At 34.6% G+C, this 24,563-nt stretch overlaps 1 protein-coding gene across 1 annotated transcript in view; it reads left to right on the forward strand.

Moving 5' to 3' along the window:
* SEMA5A (semaphorin 5A) overlaps window positions 1–24,563 on the forward strand; it is a 464,624-nt gene that overhangs the window by 180,077 nt on the left and 259,984 nt on the right. Inside the window, exons 5-6 of the mRNA XM_036757261.1 lie at window positions 33–131; window positions 3,089–3,302. Of these exons, the coding sequence (XP_036613156.1) occupies window positions 33–131; window positions 3,089–3,302 (313 nt within the window). The remainder of the gene's footprint in view (window positions 1–32; window positions 132–3,088; window positions 3,303–24,563) is intronic.

A 24,563-nucleotide genomic window follows, 5' to 3' on the forward strand; every position in this document is an offset into this window, starting at 1 on the left:
GTTAAACATATTACCTAATTTGAATTTTTCAGGATGAATGTCAAAATTATATTCGTGTACTCCTGGTGGGGGGTGACCGACTATTCACTTGTGGAACCAATGCTTTTACACCAATTTGCACCAATCGAACGGTATGTATTCATCTTGCTTTTCCACAAAATAATAGATTTAAACAAAGAAAAATTTATTTATAATATGTAAAATTGAAAACAACGTATATGAAAAGGAATCATTGTTTTATGTCAGAGGTTTCCAACCTTTTAAAGTATGGTGACACTTTTTGACATAAAAACTCCACAACACTTCTCTTCTCCATGTGACAGTATTTGCATTATTAATGCCTTTAGGGAAAAGTAAAAAAAAATGACAAAATGAAAATTCCAGCTATGCAAGTAGATTCTTAGACCCCTTTCAGTAACTTTGCATTCTCTTAGGAGATCTATGTCCAAAGGTTGAGAAAACCTAGTATATGATGAAGCCAAAATGTTCCTGAATACTTAAATTTTAACATGGAACAATGAAAATACATAGGTAGTCTGAATTTGTAAAAAATCTCAATATGTTGGATTCTTTTAACAAAAAATGTGCAATGATTATTTATATGACTTTTATGTCTTTAAAATATCTAAGCAAGTGGTTTTCTTTATCAAGGGGAAATAAAATTATAATAGCTAAAAATTAACTATGTATGTGCAATCTAGTATAACCCATTTCCCTAGTTTACAAATGGTTTTTCAGAGGATTCCTTGTGAAGTGAAGATATATGAATGTAAGGGCTACATACACACATATGGTTTAGGACATACAAGCTAATTTGTAAAGCATTGTAGAAGGCTAAAAGCAATTGTGACTTTAAAAACATCAGTTGACAAAAAGAGTTCTCCAAAGAACTTTCTCTGAGATGGACCTAAGTCAGATCACCCAAACATTTGTAGTTGAAACTGGAAGAAGCACAATTTTTGTTGTTGTTCAGTCATTTCAATAGTGTTTGACTCTTTGTGACCACATTTGGGGTTTTCTTGGCAAAAATACTTGAGTGGATTGCCTTTTTCTTTTCCAGCTCATTTTACAGATGAGGAGATTGGGGCAAACAGGGATAAGTGACTTGCCCAGGGTCACATAAGTGGTGTCTGAAGCCAGATTTGAACTCAGGAAGATGAGTCTTTCCAACTCCACAATGTAACCTAGCTGCTCAAGAACGATAGTGGATTAGCCATATTCTCTTTTCTATAAGGATATATCTTCATCAGTGATAATATTAGAACCATTCTTTTGTACTCCCTGATGCTACCAGTACCTAAAGATGCCATGCAAGGAAGTGGCAATTAAAAGGATAGAATTAAGAAGAGGAAAAATACATGAGGAAGTGCTGCAGGCAATATAGTGTTCAGCCACTTCAGGGATTGATTTTCAAGATATCCCAGAGAAGGGAAGATTCCAGAGGAATAGAAAAGTATTTAAAAAATTACCCCAAACCGTTAAACTAGAAGATACTGACAGTCATTAAAGCATTTATTGCCTCACCTATCTCTGTACAAATTTACTATAGTGGTCTATTTATGTATCAAGGGTATTATTGATAAAAATAAAAGGCAACTATCAACTTTTAAAATAGAATTTCTAGAGTAGGATATAGCTTTGTCAACTGAGACGTATAGAGAATATCAGATTCTTCTTTTCTGTTATTTATTGATTTTAAGAGAATTTTACTTATTCATATCATTTCATAAAATAATTCCATTATTAGCAACATGCAGTTAAAGTGTTATCAAAAATAATTACAAAAAAGAACTATTCAAATAAAGATTTTCATTGCACCATAGTGAAATCTTTAAAAAAAATGGCTTAAATATGCAAAAGCCAGTTAAGTACTGGCTTACACATCAACATAATACTAAGATACAATTAAGATGAGTAGGTAGGAGATATCCTCAAAAAGTACATAGATATTTATGAAATAATACAAAGTGGAAAAAAACTGAATCAGAAGAATTACAGTAACTATGAGCATGAACAATAAGGGTGAATGTGAATAATTTGAAAAACAATATCCATAGGATTAAGACAAGTTGATCGAAAAGCTATTTGCAATGAAATTAATGAATTTGAATGGAAATGGTTAATAAATTTTATTCTCTTGATTTTAATACTATTTTAATAATACATTTTATAAATGTATATACATCCTTAAAGTTTTTCCTCAAAGAAATTTCTCCCATACTTAGGAAAAATGATACATTACTGTGAAAATGCAAATAAGGAAATGCAGAATACTGGTATATAGCACAGTATAAAATCGAGGGAAATGCTCAGCTAAAGTGTGTGTCACAGTCTCAAAAGATGACTGGAATCCAAACAAAAAAGAAAAGTTGACTTATTGTTGATGAGAGTCTCCAAATGTTTCTGTTTACACAAGAATTTTTTACTATGCGAATCCTCAGGTCTTTGCAAAGCTTCCTCAGCTAAATCCCCAGTAATATGAAAGAGATTGGTCTTCACATAAATACTAGAAAAATGAAGTGGGTGAAAAATACGTATTGTCAACATGGTAAAATGCACCTAGAAGTATAACCCTTTGTTCTATCATGTATGATGTACATATATAGATAGAAAAATTCAAATAAATATACACATAACCTTGGATTAAATTTGGAAATCATGCAGTGCCAATGATTCTAAACTGCCCCCGTTTTACTTCTCCTCCCCGCCCAAGTCTTCTTTTTTTGATAATCCCTTAATGAAATTTTATATCTAGAAAACATAGAACTTCATGATCTAAGAAGAATAAAAATCACTAGTAGCAAAAAAGGGCCACAAACATATGCATGGTTGGTATAAGGCTGCACTTACTGTCAATCATGACTTCTATAGTAGAAATTTTGTAAAAGACATCAGTAAGTATATACTGGAATGGAAATAGGAAAAAAGAATGACAGACAACAATGTGATGTTGGTCATTCTGAGGTACTGACAGCACCAGGGGAAGGCATTTGGTTTGTTGGTCTATGATGCATTGATGATGCATGGATCCTCATCAAAAGGGTTCTGTCCTGAGGAATTATTACTTTCTTTCTCTTCTCATCTGTAGTTGAGTAACCTGACAGAGATACATGATCAGATCAGTGGTATGGCTCGGTGTCCTTATAGTCCCCAACATAACTCCACAGCCCTGCTTACTTCTGGGGGGGAACTGTATGCTGCCACAGCTATGGATTTCCCAGGAAGAGATCCTGCCATTTATCGAAGCCTTGGGGTCCTCCCTCCTCTACGCACTGCACAGTACAACTCTAAATGGCTAAATGGTAAGCATCAAAATTCTTTTGAATTATATATTTTATTTTCTGCTTCACAAATTCTGAAGAAAAATTCATTTTTCTAACTAGAAATATTAAATGTTTTAATATTGAACAAAACATCATTTAAGGGCACCATTTGGCACTTTAGTCTTAGAATAGTAAAAAATATTACCTCTAAGGTAGACCTCAAACCATTGAGAATGATCCAGTAGCTAAGATTTATTTGACTACCAAGTAATAGAATTAAGTTTGGTTGGGGTCATCTTTAAATGACTGTATAAGTTCCCTATACTGCAGTTTTAAGTAGTTTTTTTTTTTTTTATTTAACAATGACTCTTTCTTCCATCTTTATTGATGATCTGGGAAGGAGAGTAATCTGCCTTTTAATGAGATTTGCAGACACCGCTACATTTGAGGGGAGGGAGGAAGTGATGTTTATAAATCCCAGAGGTGAAGGGAATATAACAGATATGAATCTAGAGAAGTCAGAAAAATGAGGAGGAAATGGAATAGTTATTGAGAATCTACTTGGAAAATTTCATAATGTTAAGCCTTGGTAGAAATAGTCCAGGAGAAGGGAAACATTACCTTTTTCCATAATTCTTCTGAGCCTGTATCTGAAATACTACATTCATTTGAAGCCACCTCAGCACCAGATTTCTAAAGATAAATCAGAGGCCACTTACAGAGGAACAACAAAAAATGATTAAAGGGATAGAGGAGTTAACTTAGGAGGTAGAATTGTAGGAGTAAAATATCTGTAACTTAGTTAAGCAGCAATTAGCAGAAATATTCACATGCCAAGGAGACAAAGGCACTCTTTTTGTGAAAGGGAGCATAGCTTTACAGAGTGGGTTGCTATTGTTATTAGGGGAAGAAAATTTTATTCTTCAGTCCTTTGTAACTTTGGCTATTCTCTTCTCTACTTCAAATGGTCTACAAATTTTCCCCTGTCATATGTGTTATATGTATGTATAGATATCATATCTGCATGTATATCTATAGTTATCCATATATATCTATATCTATCTATCTATCTATCTATCTATCTATCTATCTATCTATCTATCTATATATCAGAAACTGATTTTTCTGGAAATAAAAGCAAAGTCATTGTATCTGAATGAGGAGGAGGATTTTCATCGGCCTTGGCCCCCTTGTTGGAGAGAGGATGATCCTTCCCAGTAACTCTAGGGTTATGTTTTAGGAATATATATGTATGCATGTATGTATGATATATGTGTATGTATGATATATGTGTATGTATGTATATATACACATATACATACCCCCATATATATATATGCCATTAATATGACTTTCAAACTAAACTGAATTATAAATTTTGAAAATCATGGTGTTTGTAACTATTAATAAAAATGAGAGAAAACTGAGACCATGATTATTATATTTGCTAATCTATCAGAGACAGGGGGTATAAGACTCATTTATACCCTTTATCTTAGTGAGGTATGCTATGTGTGAAGATCAGTGATTTATTGAATTAATTTCAAGTAAAAGAAGTACGGAGGTGTGTGTGTGTGTGTGTGTGTGTGTGTGTGTACACACACACGCGCGCGCACACACACATATATATATGTGTATATATTTATATATATGTATGTATATATATGTATATATATATGTATATATATGTATATATGTATATATTTCTCTCAGGATTAGTGCTTTTTTGTTACATAAATTATTTGAATTAAAAATGCAGTTTTCTTTTAAAAGTCTCCCTTATGGAAGAGAGAATGATCTCATTATTAACTCCCCATTAAGTTGGATTGTTCTGTATTACATCCAAAGGGCAAAATGAAATGTTCCCCTAAACAGACATGTTTAACTAGATTTTCTCCATTAACACTGTCTCTGTTAACTGGTTTCAACTGTACCCATAAATACTCTATTGATGTTCACATTTTGGCCCTGAAGCTTTCATTTACTTAGTTCTAAGTTGTTCCTTTTATTTTTCCTGTCCAAGGAAAAGTTTTAGCTTAGAAACAGAGCCTAAAGTGCTTGTAATTAGAGCTTTCTAAAATTAAGTCAAATAAAAGGGTAGGTGCAATGCTTATCTCCTACCCACTCGCTCTCCATCTCTCACTCTAGCTGTGAGACCCTTGATAGTATTATGGAAAAGTCATTTAAGTTAAGCCATTAGTTGCAGTGTTCATTTGTTTACAATACTTGGTTTACAGCCACCTAACAGCAAACCAGGTTATCCAGTGCTGTCACTCCATCAATGGAAAGTCTTTTCTGTTGAGGAGTGAGGTGATAGAATGAATATACAGTGAGGGTAAAACAGTTGTGGTTTGCTTTTCTAAGGGATTAAACCTTATATACTATATAATGCTAACGTTAACGTGTATTTCTTCCACAGAATGGAAAAGTATTTCTTAAGCTTTTACTATATGCCAAGCACTTGCTAAGTGCTGGAATATGAAAAGAAAATAAAATGATTCCCTATTCTCAAGGGACTGAGATTCTAGTTGGGGAGGTAATACATAAAGGAGAGTCCATATGTATTTTCAAATCATGGCAGTTAGAAAAGCCAGATCATTCTTAGGCAGGGAAAGCAACATGGCAGATGATGCATGCCCAGAGGATACTGAGGAGTATTGACAGGACAGATTTCACCAAATCAAGAGAATAGTGATTTCAAGGGTTAGGGTGGAATAGGGTTTTAGGGTACTTCCAGTAGAGGTAGGGATATAGAGATCAGCATCTGTCAAGCAGTGGGCATTCTGTACCTGATGTCAATTGAGTCTTGAGGATTGATTGGGGGAAAGAAACAGTAGGTATTACAGCACTGTCTTCCTTCTACTCATTGGTGTGTTGGGAGTAAAGAAGGGGAAGGTCAGTCTTTCTGTCTACCTCAAGAAGTTTTCTGTAAACCAGAACAGAGGGTCAATAGTCTCTCTCCTTCATTCCCAAGTTCTTCTATTGTTCTATCCCATATTTACTGAGATTTGAGATTCTGTTTCTTGACTCTAAAGTTATAATCCATTTGCCACCTGGTCCTTCATTTAATTTTGAGTTCTCAAAACCAGTCCTCAAAAAAAAATCCTAGCCCAGATTTGAATTCTTGCTTCTGCCTCTGGCCCTCTGACTGGTCTATTTCTCTGACCACAGCTCCAGTCTCTATACTTGGTCTCTGTATCTGCTACTGTGCTCTTGCTCAGACTGTGCCCTTGACCACCAACTCTAGCTTATCTACATGAGTCCTACACCTTGCAATTTCTTCTGGATAGTCCTGGTGTCCTGAACTCTGGCCTTTGATTTATCAAATGTACTAATGATGCTTATGTGGCATTCCCTTCTGTATCAACTGCCTCTTTTGTTATGATATCTTTCCTATGTGCCACGATGCCTGTGATAGCTGGATTCACTGATATTGTCTTCTCAGATCCTCTGGCCTACTGCTGTTCATGTTGCAGAGCCAGGGAGATTATTTAAGCCTATCTACATTAGTATTTAAATAATTATATTTGCTGTCTTTGAACACAAATTTAAACATTATATGTCTTTCTTTAAAAAAAGAAGGCTTGTGGATAAGGGAAGTAATGGGAAGATCTTTAATAAAACTAATAGATGGGCTAAGTAGAAGTGAGAGTAGAGATTGTCTTTCATAAAACCAAACCAATAACAGGGTCACAGAAAGAAGCCAAGAGGATCATGGAAACACAAAGCCCATGAATGGATGATTAGATTCTAATATATCCTACTAGTGGAAAGAACATAATGAAGATATGTATTAGAAATGGGGTTTTACATATTAATGCCTTTAAAAGTAAGAGAATAACTGATAGGAGAAGGAAAGAGAAAATTTGGTATCTCATATTTGATCTGGAAAAGGAAAAAGTAGAATGCCATATAGGTATATAGAGGAGTGGAGGAGGTAAAATGAATATAAATGAGAGTAATAACATAATTCAAGGAATTATGGATTGAGTAGGATAAAGGGAGGGCTTTGGGATCTGTGTGAAAAGACTGGGACTGGGTAAGCTTAAGCAGAACAAATAATTGATCTTAGGTTATGACTCAAGGGATAATGAAACACATCTCTGCAGAGAGGTGTGGCATATGATTGCAGTAAAATAGTTCCTCCATAGTCAGATGTGGTCACTTAATCACTAGTTGCTTAACTTTTTTCTTTCTTTTTATTTTTTAAATTTCAAGTTCAACTCTGTGGCCATTGTGAGGTTTTGTATGCAGAAATGATTATGATATAAAAATAAAAGACATTAACAAAACTTAGTTGATGATAAAATAAACATTACAGGGCTCATCACCCAGGTAGCAGTTGCCTATGTATCTTTTAAATAGCATACTATTCTCTGAATTTGGCCTTATCTGGTTTCACCACCTCCTCCTTCCTGTGTTGGAAAGAAAATTGCCTCAGCAAGAGGTAGTCTGGAGAAAAGAGTCTAACTAGCATTACAAAGGATACTCAGTTGAATTCTTGTGCCCACCATCACTTTTTTCCCTGAGAAATTCCCAATATTATTTAGCCATACGCAGCTGGATTTTTATAACCTAGCTTACCCCTTTATCCTGAGAACAGCAAGAACCCTTCTTTGAAAGCATCCACATAGTTAATGTAATATATCATACTCACATAGAGTCTACAAATGTTTTCAGTTTTGCATTGTCCAGTCAAGGAAACATATCCCAAGAGTAAAATCAATCTTTATATAACCTAACCCCATTTTTAATCTCATAAAAGGAGGAACAAATAAGAGGTTCACCATTACCTCTGAGACTCTATGCCAAAGAAAGTCATTTGATTAAAAGTATGTCTTTGCAGACTTTGTCTCTTTCAAATGGCATGTGGATATACCTGAAGTTTCTTGTCTATTATGGACCCACTGGGTAGAAAGTAATATTGCTGATAACTGCCACAGCAGGTATTTCGTGGCTAATAAGGATATTCTTCAGCCCAGCCCAAAATGTTTTAAAAACTTTCCACTGGGAGAATGAACAAATTGCCATTTACCAGACTTTATCTTCAAAAATGGAATAAATTCCTCCTGAATACTGGATCTAAGGATATAAGGTTATGATAGTATACTTCTATTTAATAATCTTTTGTCCTGAATAGTTGAATTTCTGGATTTTTTCCCCTTGAAAATAGTTACAAAACACTGAATTTGATGGTGGCTTTTATGGCAATTTAGATTTGTAACAAAACTTACAGAAAATGTTTTACAGCTTTGTCATTGTCGATCAGAGATGCTGGTTTGAAACTGTAGCTGTCATACTATTTATGTGTGAGTTTTGGCAAAGTTAAAAATCCTGGAGCTGTTACTCAGAAATCCTAAATCATTATTTAAATTCCTTCTGTCAATAAGAACCTTAGAGGAATGAGAATGCTGGTAGCAAAATGAATCAGCTGTGTTATGGATTACAAGTTTCAGAAATGGAATAATGCTAGAGAATGCAGAGTAGGGAAAGCCTTTTTCACTTTCCTCTTGATATATAATATTTCCCGATACAGAGGAACATCTTTCTTTTTTATTTAATGAACTCTGCCAAAAACTGGGAGATTATAGTGGTTTCAATACATATCAGATGAAGTATAGATACTCAGATATCTATATCTATATCTATGTATCTATCTACCTATTGTAAATTTGTTGTAAATGAGCAACACAATGCATAGTCCAGCTAGGTGAGGAATAAAAATTTCTAATGTTCTATAATATAGTATATTCCCTGGTGATGCCATGTGACTGTGAATCTTGGAATAACAAGACCTCAGAAAAATTATAATTGCAAATTACCTAGGGACAAGGGAAAGATGCACTGTGACTATAGGATATTGCCATTAATAATAACTGACATGTATATGGCACTTTAAGAATTGAAAAATGATTTAGATATATTGTATCCCAAAAGCTCTGTGAGAAAGGTAACACAGTCATTAGCAGACAAGGAAATATCTGTACTATACAATCTATATTGATAGGTCAAGTACCCAACCTGCGATCACATACCTACAAGTATTGGAGGTAAGACTCAAAATCTTGAATTCCAGGCTAGCACCTTGTCTATAATACTGGGCTGCCATAATGACCCTTGGCACACCAACAATGACTTTTGTGCAATAGATGATATAAAAGGCGTCATTAAGGATATGTATGTTTAGAAAAGGATGAAGGCTAGCTACATAGCAAGAATGAACATTCAAAATAGGCAAAACGTGTTTTGCACTGAAATTGGTAAGATATTAAAAGAACCAAATGGAAGTACTACATGTTGGGGTGGACACATTTTGGAGTATTTATGGAAATGGAAAAACATTCCAGCAGGGTGAGAGGGCATAGATGGTTTATAGTATGAAGCAGTAGAGGGAATATCATGCCAATTAGATCATTCAAAGTATTTAAGGAAGGATACAATCTAGAGACTAAATACTGTTCCAAACTAATTTAAGTTCAAAGAAGTCATCAATCTTCCTTCCACTATTTTTCTCTTTAAGTATTGCTTAATGCACTTAAGGGACACCATAATTCAGTGTCAGTAAATCAAATGCTATAGGAATCTGGAGATTTGCCCTTTTTTTAAATGACTGACTCCTGATTGCCAAGCTCTATTTCTTTTTAGGGGCAAAGCTGCTCTAAAGTAACCAATTAGACAGTTAAGGAAATAAATGAACTTCCTTGTCACTGGAACTTTTATTAGTTCCAGGCACAGAAAAAAAAAAACTGTCATGTTATAAAGCCCTGCAGTAGGTGTTGAATGGAATATCAATAACAACAGCAATAAAAATCGTCTTCTCGTTTTGAATTGTTTCACGGACTAATCTGAGACATAGAACTTACACATCTGAAAAAAAGACAACAATAACAAGAAAACCAGTATAAACAAGTACCTGAGGAGCTGAATATGTTAACCCTGTGGGGTCTCAACAAACAAGTAGAAAGTCTCTACACTTAATCAAGGAAACTGGATAGTCATTCAGAAATCAGCCACAAATGCTATAATTACAGGTGTCAGTAGTACACCAAGTGGTCCCAACCCCCATTTTCTAGTGATGGAAACCAATAGTCTTTCACTAATCTTGTCTGCAACTTTGTATTAGGGAACTCTGAAGTTACACCTTTGTGATGGAGATGTAACTAAAAGCCTTCTCTCATAATGATAACTAACATTTACTTGATGGTCTATAAAACACTATATGCAGTATCTCACTTTGTTCTCACAAAAACCATGTGAAGTAAGTGGTATTATTATTATCCTTATTTTATAGATGAAGCAACTATGGCTGAGAAAGGTTAAATATGTCGTCCAAGGTCACATATCTAGGAGGTGACTGAGGTGTTATTCATCCTCAATTCTTCCTGACTCCAAATTCAGCAATCTGCCATATCACCTAGCTAATTGTTTTCCTCTTACCCACTGATTATATTTAGTGTAGGACTGTAAGGATATTTTTAAAAATATTTCCCTTTCCACTAAAGGACTTTTTAGTTCATCTGTTAGCATATTTTGATGGTTTTAACTTATACATAACACTTAAATTTATACCTCCTCTAACACAGTGAGCCCATCCCTTGTGACATAGGTTGAAAGAAGAAGAAAACAAAATAGTTCAATAAAGCTGAGCCACACATCTATTGTAGAATGACTATGACAGTATGATCAATCAATCAACCAACAAACACTTATTAGGCACTTATTGCACTATCCTAAATCTTGAGAATACCCCTCCCCCAAAACTTTAACAGGCCCAGCCCTCAAAGAACTTACATTCTAATTAGAGAGAGAATATCAAAGTGGCAAAGAGGAACCTAGAGTATTAAAAATTCCCTTCTGGTTCCAAAAAGTAATGGGGTATAAGGGAAGGTTCAACCAGTACTAGAAAGGATGGCCATGTCACCAACCAGTCGTATGACTGTGTACGTGTATGTGTGTCCATACATGCGTATTTCTACGGTGTTAAATGTTTTCATCACTTTGCCAAGGCCAAGCACGGTCATTATAGTTACAAATTCAATTTTACAGTTATTGTTTTCTCTCTGATAAACCACTATACATATCACATATTTATTCATACATGTGTGTGTCTGTAAATGTATTTGCAAAATATATTTTTTAAGGTTTGAAACCTTTAAAGGATGTGAATTGAATACTGAATACATTTCCTGGAGCTATTAAAGTATTACTTATTAATATTATTAACTATTGAAGTTATTTTACTCTTAGAAAAATCCCATATGTACCTGACTCAAGAAGAGACAATTCCATTTATCATGAAGAGAGGTGTTTTATAGGCTACATTGATTCTATAGCTTTGTGCTTCATCCAGATTGCTGACACCCATAGACCTGACCACTGCTGGATTGTTATAACTTAGTTTGCCCTTTATCCTGCTTACAATAAACAGCTTGTTTGGAAGAGTCCCCACAGTTAATGCAATGCACCACAGGCATAGATAGTCTGCACGGGGTTCAGCTTTGCACTAGCAAGTTGTTACTCCAATATGAAATTAATAAAATGGAGCAGTGGTAATAAAAAATGAAAATCAACCGAGATATGCTCAGGAGTATATCTGAGGAAAAAGAAAACACTCAAATAAATTTGCAGAAGTAGCATTGAAAGATAAAGGGGTCATAGTGAATAGCAAGCTATATTTTAAACATCAAACATGATGGCAGGATGTATAAATATATGCATAGAAAGTAAACCATGGCAAGGTTAACATCATCATCCTTAGCAACAAATATGTTTGAAGTGCTGTGTATTGAAGGAAGGGTACAATCTAGAGACCAAGATATTGTGTTAGGAGCTAGAGATTCAAAGAAAAATAAAACATAGTCCCTGCTCTCAAAAATCTTGAAGTATAATACATGTATGTACTTAAAGTAATATGTGTTAAATGCCAAGTAAAGGGCTTCTCCCTTTATATAGTGAGCTCTGTTCTAGTTAAAACCTCACTGAGGTACACTTGTGTGAGTATATTTCTATAGAGGTCAGGGAATATTTTTTGCTTCTCTTTGTACCTTCATTGGTTAGGACAGTGACTGAAAATCATTGCTCAATAAATGTGCTTGTTGACTTGATTGAAATTTTCACGGAAATAAAATAAATGAAAACTGAACCTTAGTTTTCCATCAGCTTATTTTAATTCCTGATATGCTATTGAGGACCTTGTCCTCTGAGTATTATTTATCAGTATCCTTCCAACTTTTTTTTTTGCTCCTAGTTAAAATAGTTGTTATGAACGGATATTGATAGGTGATAACTGGAGCTATTTACTTAAGCGAGTATGCTTTTGTGAGACTTTCAAAACATTATATTCTATTTGCCTCTTTTGCTAAGTTTAAATTTTTATGTACACTTATAGTGTTCCAAAATTTATTTTATCCCTGAAGAGGGATATGGAGAATGTAGAAAAGGTTTGGAGGATAATTACAAAAATTGATAGAAAATTTGAATGACTTGAGATTATGTAGCCTAATGAAGAAAAGACTGGGGAGATAAGTTAATTTGTTTAAAAAATATTTTTTTACTCAGTCATGTTCCATTATCTCACTTTCCCACCCCACTTCTCAACCCCCTAAGAGAACACAAGAAAAACAAAACAAATTTTGCAAACATATATGGTCACTCAAAAGACATTTCTATATTATATATGTCTTCCAAAAGTTTGTCTTATTCTACATTATGAGTCCACCTCTCTTATCAGGTGGTAGATAGCATATTTTATCATTAGCTCTCTGGAATGGTGATTGATCATAATGATGACAAGAGAATAGCCCAATAGTATTTCATCACATTTATATTCTATAACTTGTTGATCTATTCCCCAATTTATGAACACCCTTAAATCCCCATTCTTTGTTACCTTGGAAAGAGCTATAAATATTTTTGTACACCATTACCGTTTATTTTGCCAGCACTATTTCATTCTATAATGTACCCTATCTCTAATCCTCCTTCCTCTCACCCCTTTCCTTTCTATTTTTTTGTTGAGTGAAATATTTTTCTGGATCCAACTGTATGTGTGTTTATTTTTATATGTGCATATTTTTTCTTCTTTTAACCAGTTCAGGTAAGTGTCAGCCAATTCCCTCCACTCCTTTAATTTATTTGTATTAGATGTCTACTTGTACAACCTGATTATGTGAGATAATCTCCCCGATTTTATTTTCCCTGCCCCTCCTCAGCCCTCAGTGTATTTCCCTTCCCCTCTCTTTCCATTCTTTCCTTAAGATCATCTAGACATAAATGAACTTCCAAGACCTTATCTAATTGAACTCCTTCTAAGGATGATAGAGTTCCTAGGGCACATATGTTTAGGCATTTTATCCTTGTTGAGTACTTTATATTTGCTCATTTATGTTTACCTTTTTATGTTTCCCTTCACTTCTATGTCTGAACTTCAAAGTTTCTCTGCTGCTCTGGTCTTTTCGTCAGGAATGTTTGGAAGTCCTCTATTTCATTAAAGGCCCATTTTCCCCCAGTAGCATTATATTCAGTTTTCTGGGTAATTCTGTATGAGTTATTCTTGTCTGTAAGTACATATCCTTTGCCTTCTGGAATATTATATTTCAAGTTTTCCATTCCTTTATAGTGGTGTGCTAAATTCAATGTAATCTTCACTGTGCTTCCTCAGTACTTCATTTCTTTCTGACTGCTTGCAATATTTCTTCTTTGACTTGGAAACTATCAATTTTAACTGTGATGTTTCTGGGAATTTTCACTTTGGGCTTTCTTTAAGAGGATAACTGATATATTCTTTTTATCTCCACTTTTCCCTTTGGTTCTAAGACCTTTGGAGAATTTTCTGCTAAAATTTCTTGAAATAGGTTGTCCCAGTTATTTTTTTGGTCATGGCATTCAGGTAGTCCAATCATTCTTAATGCTTTTCTTCCTCAATCTGTTCTCCAGTCATTAGTTTTTGTTATGAAATGCCTTATATTTTCATCAATTTTTTAGCCTTTAGTCTTTAATTTTTTGTTACCTCATGAAGACATTGGCTTCTAATAAGTCTATTTTAATTTTTAAAGATTATGTGGTTTGGACAAGTTTTTTATATATATATCTTGTGCTAAACTGCTAATTTCCTTTCCATTTCTTCTTCTGTAGCTACCATTTCTAATTTTTTTCCTCAAGTGCTCTCATTCAACTTATAAAAGCATTTTAACTCTTAAAAAACTCAGTGAGGAGGGTTAGGCATTTCAAATCTATGATAGATTATTTAGTCAAGAAGCATTTATAAAGTTCTTCCTCTGTGCTCGGTGCTGTGCCAAATGATGCTAGTGCCATCAAGGACATTATATTCTAATAGGGAAAGATAATAAACAAAAGGGGAGAAAAGATACCCCATGAAAGAGCATAATTATAAAAGAAGTTTTTTTAAAAAAAATACTTTTTAAGGGGTTTTGGAAATAAAATATGGTTTTTGTCCCATCTTTGAATGCCTAAAAGTTGTAGAAATGGAGGTCTTACAATCCCATTTTGCCTTTACATCAATGTTATGTGTTTGCTAATTAACTGCAAATGTTAACAGGTCAAGTGGGGTAAAATATTATTTCTACCTACTTTCTTCCTTGTGCTGTTAATGCTAATGAAGTGGAAGACCCAATGGAATAGCATCAGATAATAAGAAAATATCCTTATGTAGAAAATCTATTAATTGGAAGGGGACATATTGGCGCACATTTGGGTGGGAATCAGTGGAAAGGGAGATAAAAATGCCATTGTCATCTTAAGCCTAAAAAAGAAAAAAAAAAGGGAAATCTTTTTTTGTTTTCCTCAGTTGGCCTAACCAGTGTCAGTCCATTTACATATTTAACTATCCTGATTCTATTCTTAACAATTGCTAATCAGTTGCCACCACATCTATTCCTACAGATAAGTTCCATTTTCTTCCTGATTCTAGCATTTGTTTCTCTTTGTGCTGTTGACTTCAGAACTTTATTCTTGATGTGTAGATAATTCTCCATGGCTAATTTTAATGCATTAGATCCAATGTAGCCTTTCTGAGAATTCCATTCTCCTCAAGTTTAGAGGAGACCAGACTCAAAGCAGGTTCCATATACCAGTCTTCCTTTTTCTCTGTCACAAATTCTGGGATGAATTTATCACTTTAGAATAGCAGTTCTTTCTAGTACACTCTGGTGAAAATATCTTCTTTACTACTCGTATGCTTTCCTCAATACTTGACACAAGAGATGTGTAGGTATTATTATAGGGATTAATATCCCTGTTTAAAAAATGGACCTATGGGTTCATCATTTAATGGGCTCCTAAAATGGATTTCCCTCTAATAGTACAGATTGGAAGCTTTTCAGCAATTAAAATTCTTAGAGACATACCTCTGCTAATTCTTAGATTTCCTCACATGAATATGTGTTAATATTATTATAGTAAGCTGCTATAGTTCCTGTGAAAAATATTTTATAAATTTTAGTGGAACAAAAGCTAATGGCAGACAAAAATCCTAATACCATTTTGGTTACATTAACAGAAACATAGTATCTGGAATGAAGAGCATGATAATCTGTTGTATTCTGCCTTGATCTAACCACGTTGGGGATATTTTGTTCATTTTTTGACATCACATTTCAGAGAGATGTTAGTAAATTGAAGTACATGTAAAGAAAAGTTATATGGATAGGAAAGGAATTAGAGACTATATAAAAAGTATGGTTCAACAAACTGGGAATATTTACCTGCAGAAGGAAAGACTTGAGTGGTACCTAGTTAGCAAATTTCTTATGAATGATGTCATAGGAGGAGACATTCCACTGAGGATGAAAAAAATAGAAGAAGGAAGTAGGAGTTGAAGAAAGGTAGATTTAAAGTTGATGCAAAAGGAAAAAAAAACATATTCAGCTATCTGAAATTGGAAAAGATAGTTTTGTGATATTGTAGGCTCCCCACCACTAAGAGCTTCCAGAAGTGTTTGGATTTTTGTGTGGTCTCTTTCTATTTCGAGATTTTTATTTTCTGTGATTTGTACATCATGTAATTGATTAGCTATCTGAAGACTTTGTTATAAGAATTTCAACATATATATTTCAGTAAAATTTTCCTCACAGAAATTTTAAATTAGATTTGGGTTTATTTGAATAACTCTCATTGCATTTTTTCTTCCATTTTTTTCATACTTACTATCACTGTGGTATTTTGAATTGTTAACTAAATTATCTCCATCTTATACATTTGTCCTGCATAATATGTTACTTGAAAAAAATCCATCCATTTAAAACAAAATAGTAAGAAAGCCAGTTGTTTCTACTAAAATGTTAGGAAATAGTTTAAACAATTAGAAATATAAAATTACTTGTGGTGTAGAACTTTGAAAGAATTAAATAAAAATGACATCAATTCCTTATTAATTTAATTAGAATTATTTTTTATTTGTGATTTTGAGCCAGTGCTACCAAATGTAATATGTCTAGTCACTTTGAATCCACAGATTGTGACTTATTTTTGAGTAGTTTTATTTTCAGAATTTTTCTTTAATTTTTATAAAAATGTACTGCATCCTCAAAGTTGCTCTTTTCTTACTCCCCTCCCTTTTTGCCCAAAGAAATATATACATTTTTAAAAATAACAGAAACACAAGTGAAAATTAGGATTGAACATACAGAGATTTGCTTTTATATGCAACCTTTCAGAACTATATATTTTTTCAATAAAGAAATACATTCTTCTATGTCTGTATCATTTGAAGAATAACTATTAGATTCACATGCATTAATATTTCACACAAATACCACGTAGTCCGTGCTAATGAGAATATTTGCATGTATATATGCACACTTTTTCATATTCATGAGAAAATTCATGAACCCAAGAGGTTCATGTACATTTATATTATGTGTGTATATATGTATACATTACATATGAACATGTATATGTGTATAGGTGAGAAATATACATTATACAAAATTAATATTCACTCTCCACATCAGATAGGTCTACAGGTATATGTTCATTTCTAGAACAATACATTCATATATTCATTTCTGAACAGCTGCTGTTTTACTTGATATATATGTGTATACCACATATATCTATACGTATAACTAGTACACATCCACGTGCATATACATGTATATATGCATATCCACATATCATTACAGATATATCCCCTTTTATTGTTCGGTTATTTTCCATCATGTTCAACTCTTCATGACCCCATCTGGGGTTTTATGGGCAAAGATACTGAAGTGGTTTGCCATTTCCTTCTCCAGCTCATTTGACACATGAGGCAACTGAGGCAAACATGGTTAAGTGACTTGCCTAGGGTCCAATAGCTAGTAAGTGTCTGAACTTGTCTCCCTGACTCCAGGCCCATAGCTCATTCTACTGTACCACCTAGCTACAATGTCTCTCTCTGTCTCTCTGTCTCTCTCTCTGTCTCTCTGTCTCTCTCTCTCTGTCTCTCTCTGTCTCTCTCTCTCTCTCTCTCTCTCTCTCTCTCTCTCTCTCTCTCTCTCTCTCTCTCCATACATGTACATCTCTATCAGTTTGGATGTTCCCTTAAATAATCCAGACCAAAATCCATCCATACCTGCTCATCCTCTAATAAGTTTGCTTCAGGGAGTCTATTCCCAACATATTGGGCACCTTCACTGAGTTGTTTGGACAACATAAGGATGCCAAGTGAGCCAAAAGCCTGCCAATAATATTATTCCTTGCTATCTTCCCCTTGATAGATAAAAAGATAGATATGTAATATATATATATATATATATATATATATATTATTCCCAATTGCTTTTGCTGTATTAATTATTATTTCTAATGTTCTGGTCTCAACTGAATTACTTTACAGGAACACTTACTGAGTACAAATGTATGTTATCTCCCTTTTTCATAATAATATGAGTGATGCTTGAGGAAAAGTAAACAGTTCAGCTGTAATAATATTTGGCTTTTTAAAAATCTCTTTTCCAAAAGCAGAACAAATATTCCAGACTTCAAAACTTCTTTTTCAGTAATTTTTGAGGTAAAGTAAAAGCTGTCTTTAGGGAAGCACAAAGGTCTTCCTCATTAGGATAAATGAGACCCATTCCCTCTGGGACTCACACAATAATCTTCACCCTCTTAGAAGAGCTCCTCAGGGTCACGTAGAATGACACTGTATTCCCTAGGGAATGGTCTTTGGAATTAGGAGGCTGGAATAGGAAAGTCAAAGATAAAGAAGGATGTTCCTTCTAATCGAGATAACAGGCCAGGGAAGTTAAGCAGTTTGTTGCTTTTGGCATCTTGTCTAAAAGCAATCTTGATAATAAATAACCAGAATTAATTGCCTGGTTTTGACAGGAGTAATGGCATGATTTTAGAGGTTACTAGAGAGAGTCCATAGGGAATTTTACACTTATTATACATTACTTATTATACCTTTGAGATAATGTCAAGCAACTAATAATACTCATCTTAGTTCATATTTGTATAATGCTTTAAAATTAAAAAAACTTGCATTATCTTGAGAGATTTGTAGGTATTATTATAGGCATTATTATCTCCGTTTAAAAAATATACCTATGAATTTATAATTTTAAGGATTTCCTGAGGGAGATCTTCTAACAATATATATTTGAAGTTTCTTAGCAACTTAATTCCTAGCGGGAGGTCTTCTTGATGTGGGTCATAAAGCCAGTTAATATCAAAGGGACAACAGGATTTCATGTTTTCTTGATTGAGGACATCTCTTTAGCTATCTCCCATCTCCATTGTGTAGATGAGTTATTTGAAGGTTAGAGAAAAGCTGAGGCTTTTCTGAGGTCATGACTATCAAATGGAAGATCTGGGACTTAATTCAAGCCTTCAGACTATAAGGCCAATGTTATAGTGCCCACCCTCCCCAACCCTCCCTTCCCACACACACACACACACACACACACACACACACACACACGTGCGCATGCACACACACACACGCACAATACCACCTCTCCAAATAGTAAAGCTACTGATTGAGATGATAGAGACAATACATAATATGTGAGCATTTGAAGTTTGCTGGGATCTAAGAGTAAGGGATCCTCTTCTGAGAGACCTTTTGTTGAATGGCAATGAAGAGAAGAGGAGGTAAGAATAGGATCATAGATCTTGCACTGGAAGGGCAACTGATGTCATCACCTGGTTTGAATCCCCTTGTTTTACAGATAAGGCCCAGGGAAGTAAAGTGATTTGCCAAGGATACAAAAATAGACAGTGTCAGATGGGATTTGAGCCCAAATCCTCCAATTCTAGAGCCAGTACAGGTTCCATTATACCAATTAATCCCCTTGAACATGACAATAGAACCTAGCCATCCTACCATAACATCTAGAAAGGAATGGGAGGAATCTCTGTACAGTAGAAGATTCTGTCCCAGTATGCTCAGTAAATTGAGGCATAGGGAGGCTCCTTGGGAAATGAACAAGGGAAATGATTAAAGTCAGAATTTTGTAGGAATGGTGGTTAAGGATAGAATCAAAGTATGTAAAGGAAAAAGTGATGATTTATCAGTTAGATAGGAAAATTAATAGAGGAAAAAGAAAAGTTTAAAATAATTTCAACATCTATAGCTTGATAGTGATATCAGAAATCTGGATGGACAGATTACATGTAAGGGTAACAGAGGTGTAGGTAAGATTGCAGTTGAATGTATGGACACACCTGCTGTTTCTGTAAGGAGTATGAGGAATGGGTCTGGGGACAGTGGCTAGCTAGAGACAGTGGCTGGGATTCCCTCACATGTTTATGCCTACTGTTCTAGTGCGACATGAGTTCATGGACATGCCTACTGGTTTACTGAGACATATATAAGAAAGTTAGGATATGGAGTCAGGGGAGCAGTGACTAGGTAGGAGCAATGGTTAAAGCAGCAGTCTGGGGGTAGTGGTTAGCTAGGGGCAGTAGGCTTGCTGTTCAGTGGAGCCTATGATTGAGTCTGGGGCCAATGGTGTGGTTAAATGAGGACGTGCCTGCTGTTCAATGAGGCCCATAAGGGAGTTAGAATATTGGGGCTGGAGGCAGCTTTATTAAGATTCCATCAGGATGAGAAAGGTAATTAGTGAATATGTTTTAGCCATGGTATGTTAGAAATTCTGGCAAGGTACTTAAAAATCTCAATTGAACTGTGTTCTCATTAGTATGGACACTTCCTTCATTTGGGGAATATCACAGCCCGCTCTGTACCTACCCATCCTACGTGGTTCTTGTCCTTGTCTTCCTGTAAATCCTCTGCAAGATGTCTATTCAAACTGCTGGAGCCCTGATATTTCCAATTAAAGATATATTTGTAAACATGGTGAAATATGAAATTGTAGTTGAGAGGCTTAGGATAGACAGGTGGAAAGAAATAATGGAGATGCCCTTAACATACACCATGGAATGAAATGAGATCATCCCATCCAGAACTCAAGGGCATCTAGGTGGTGCAGGGGCCTTGGAGTCAGGAGGACCTGAGTTCAAATGTGACCTCAGACACTTGCCAGTTGTGTAACCCTGGGCAAGTCACTTAGCCTAGTTTGCCTCAGTTCCTCATCTGTAAAATGTGCTGGAGAAGGAAATGGCAAACCACTCCAGTATCTTTCTTTGCCACGAAAACCTCAAATGGGGTCACAGAGAGTCAAACATGACTAAAGCAACTCAACAGCAATAACTCTGAACTCAGTTATAGAGGAAGAAAAACAAGGGTTTTTTCCAAGCTTTTCTTCTCTACAGCCATTTGTTGTTGTTAGTTGTTTCAGTCATATCTGACTCTTCAGATACAGTGTCTCTTGCAGGCATTGGGTCAGCTACATGTAATATTGATTCAGGTGGGACTTGTTTTTTTACTGTTTTCTCTCTTAGAATGCTAAAGTAATCAAATGCCTTTGAGTAAGTCTTGCTAGGTGCTAAGCCCCAATTCCACACCCTTTTGCTGATTAGGTGTGAAGCCTTCAGGCCCTAAGAAGGGTATATAAACTCAGAAGTTAGCATTTTGTTTGGAGCTCTTGCTCACTGGAAAGGTGTCATGTGATTTGACTAGAGGAGACTCTGGGCAGCCTTCTTAACAGCCCTCCCCACCCTTATCCCTGGCTTTGTAACACCCAGATGTTGGTGCTTCTCTGGTAACTATGTATATTGTGGTTTGGTTAGATGGAAATGCTAGTCTGTTTATATTGTCTCTGTAATTTCTGTTTGTATTTGCTCTAAATTTCAAGGTGCTGGCTTTTTCCCCTGAACTAAGTGAATGGTATATGTATGTTTGATTAAAGTGAGATTGTTAACTCCTTAAAGTTGTTTTCCTTAGAAAAAACAGTTCAAAGGACCTGTGCTGGCAGCTCTTGTTGCTGGTCATGTTGGGTCTTACACCCCTACAGCAGCTGCTAGCCACACTGTTGTTATACTACACTTACTTATCTCCACTATATATTTTTTCAGTACAACTTCCACTTCCTTTTCTAGGTGTGATTTTTCAATTGTCACACTTGATTAGAAAAAAAAAATCACTATGATAATAATGGCAGAGCTGTTCCATTTCACAATATTTGTTTTCCTTCTTCCAATTTAATTAAAAGGCAGTGTACTGAGTGGAAAGTGCTCTGGACTTGAGTCAGAGAATAAAGGTTCAAATCCTAGGTCAGTCACTTTCACGACTTTGGAAAACTTGCTTACCTTTTTTTCAGCTTAGTATTCTCACCTGCAAAATGAGGGATTTATGCTAGATGACCTTTTCATCCAGTTTCCAAAGAGAAATTGTGAACCACCATTAAATTTACTTACAAGTTATTTGATTTTTGGTTTCATTTATAGTGAGCAGTTAATGTGAATGTGGTTCAAATCCTTTATTTGATTTCAGGTTGATATTGGGCTTATATTTAGAAAAAAATATCTAAGAGTGTAAATGTTTCTTATCTCTTCTGGTTGGAATTCATTAAGCCTTCTGATTTCACCTAGCTTTGTATTCATAACTGAAATTTACCTTGCACTTTTAACTGGCTGTTTGTTTATTTAGAGATTCTTTAATGGGCAAAGAGTAAAATAAGCTTTATAATTACAATGGCTAAAATGTTGTTTATTAATACACTAAAATTTTATCTTACTTCCCTTTGCCCCACTTTTTGGCACTTTTTCATTCCTAAAATGGAAAAAAAAAGCAGCATAGGACTGTCAGGCCTTTTACATTTTTATTAAATGCATAGATAGGAATTGTTAGAGACTGCACCACCCAGAGATCTAATGGTGAGCATTTCTGTAGTTATGCAGTCTAGTTCTGGAACAACAGACACAGTCCATCAGGACCGTACATGGAGCCTTTTCAACTTAGAAGGACCTTACAGATCTTGTGTTCTGTTGGCATAAGTTTCACAACCTCAGCGTTACATCCATGCCATGATGAGGCATGGGGTTTTTGTGAAGAAGGAGGGAACGTAGGAAGGTAGGAAGGAAGGAAAAGGTGAGGGGAGGGAGGATGAACAATGATGATAGATGACAGCAGTTTGAAAATAGGTAGAAAGAAGACATGTATAGATGGATTTAAATATACTTAAAATACAGGTAGAGATAGGTGAATAGACTAATCAATAGTAAGATAGATGTGTGTACCATATAATGTACCATACACACATTATATGGTCCCTTTCTCTATTGCATAAGATACATATGAATACTTATATACTTGTTTAAATTTAATTTTACAGATTGATTAAAACAGTTTCATGCTGTAATCTCAAAAAATTTTGCTGCATTAAAAAGATCAGTTTTCACTTAGAATATTTCACAATGTATGTTTCTTGGCTAAGTTTGAAAGTCTTCTAATGTTTTCTGCCTGACAACTATATATTTTTTTTATTTTAATCAAAACAAGGTAATACAATCACATACTGGGGAAAGGTATGGGTGATAATGTATATAAAAGCATAAAAATCACAATAGAAATGTAAAGTAAGGTGCTATTCAACCTTAAGGCCTGGTTAATGTCAGCATCAACTATATTCATAGACTTATTTCAAAGAAATTGCCTGTATGCCAAGAGTTCAGGGCCAGCTGTCTTATATCAGCATTGCTGCTTGGAACAGATTTTTCCCCCTGTTTAATTCAAGTTCATAGCTGCTAATTTTGATCTTAATTATATTAACAACATCTCATTAATATATCATTTTAAAGTTTATAAAACACTTTGTAAACTTATACAACCATTAAATTGATTTCATCACATCAATCCATTGCTAAATATTTTTTGGCCTAAGGTAGGATGCAAAATGATTTTTAATGAAATGTCTTGGGGATGCCCTAGGCAATATTGTCAAGTAAGCAAATAGTCTTTTCCCCTATACTATCAACACTATTTTCTTCTTTGTCACTAAATCTCCTACCTATCAAAGATATATGAATTGAGGGATCATCTCTGTGAATGTTCATGCAATTCATGCTGGAATATACATAACGTTCTAGAGAGTAATGATTTTTCATCTAGTCCTACATTCATATTTTTTTGCAGGTGAGGAAAATGAAACCTAGGGAGGCTATGATTGGCTCAAGTAATACAAATATTACTCGAGAAATATTTGAATCCTCTGTGAATTCTTATCAAAATCAAATGAATTATTTATTTCATAATTAAATGATGCTTTTATGTACATGAATAGAAAAGAGGTACATTCATATATTAGTATGTGCATGCATGCATATACGTATAGTACCATACATACATTATATGGTCCCATATATGTTCCATTAATTGAGGAAAGAATCTAGGCATATTATTTTGGTATCCCCTCATAATATGTCAAATAACCCTTTGCCATTGCAAGCACTCAGTAAATATTTAGTAAGTTGATTGAAAAAACAAATCCATTTTTCATGAAAGAATTTTCTTTATTATCTACATTATTTGTTTAAGGGTAGGGATAGATTAATAATTGAATTATTCTCAAACCACTTAATGTAACTCAAAGGATATTCTACACCAGTAGTTCTTAAAATGAAGTTTACAGACCCAGGTACAGAGACAAATTTCAGGGGGTCCATGAACTTGGATGGAAACAAATTCATCTTTATTTTCATTTACCACCAACTGAAATTTATTTCCCTCAATTATTTAAAAAATATATAATATTCAAGAGAATAGGGTCTCAGCAGACCTCCAAGGGGATCTAGTGACATACAAAATTAAGAATCGTACCCTGACACCTTTCTCAAGCAGGAAAATTTCTATTGAATCAGTCAATCCTTTAGATTAGGTATGAAAAATTAATGTTTCTTATTCAATTTGGAAGGAAAGAAATTATTCCAGCCATTGGATGAAATGGAATTACACCA

The sequence above is a fragment of the Trichosurus vulpecula genome, chromosome 1 (genome assembly GCF_011100635.1).
Source record: "Trichosurus vulpecula isolate mTriVul1 chromosome 1, mTriVul1.pri, whole genome shotgun sequence".
Taxonomy (NCBI): Eukaryota; Metazoa; Chordata; class Mammalia; order Diprotodontia; family Phalangeridae; genus Trichosurus; species Trichosurus vulpecula.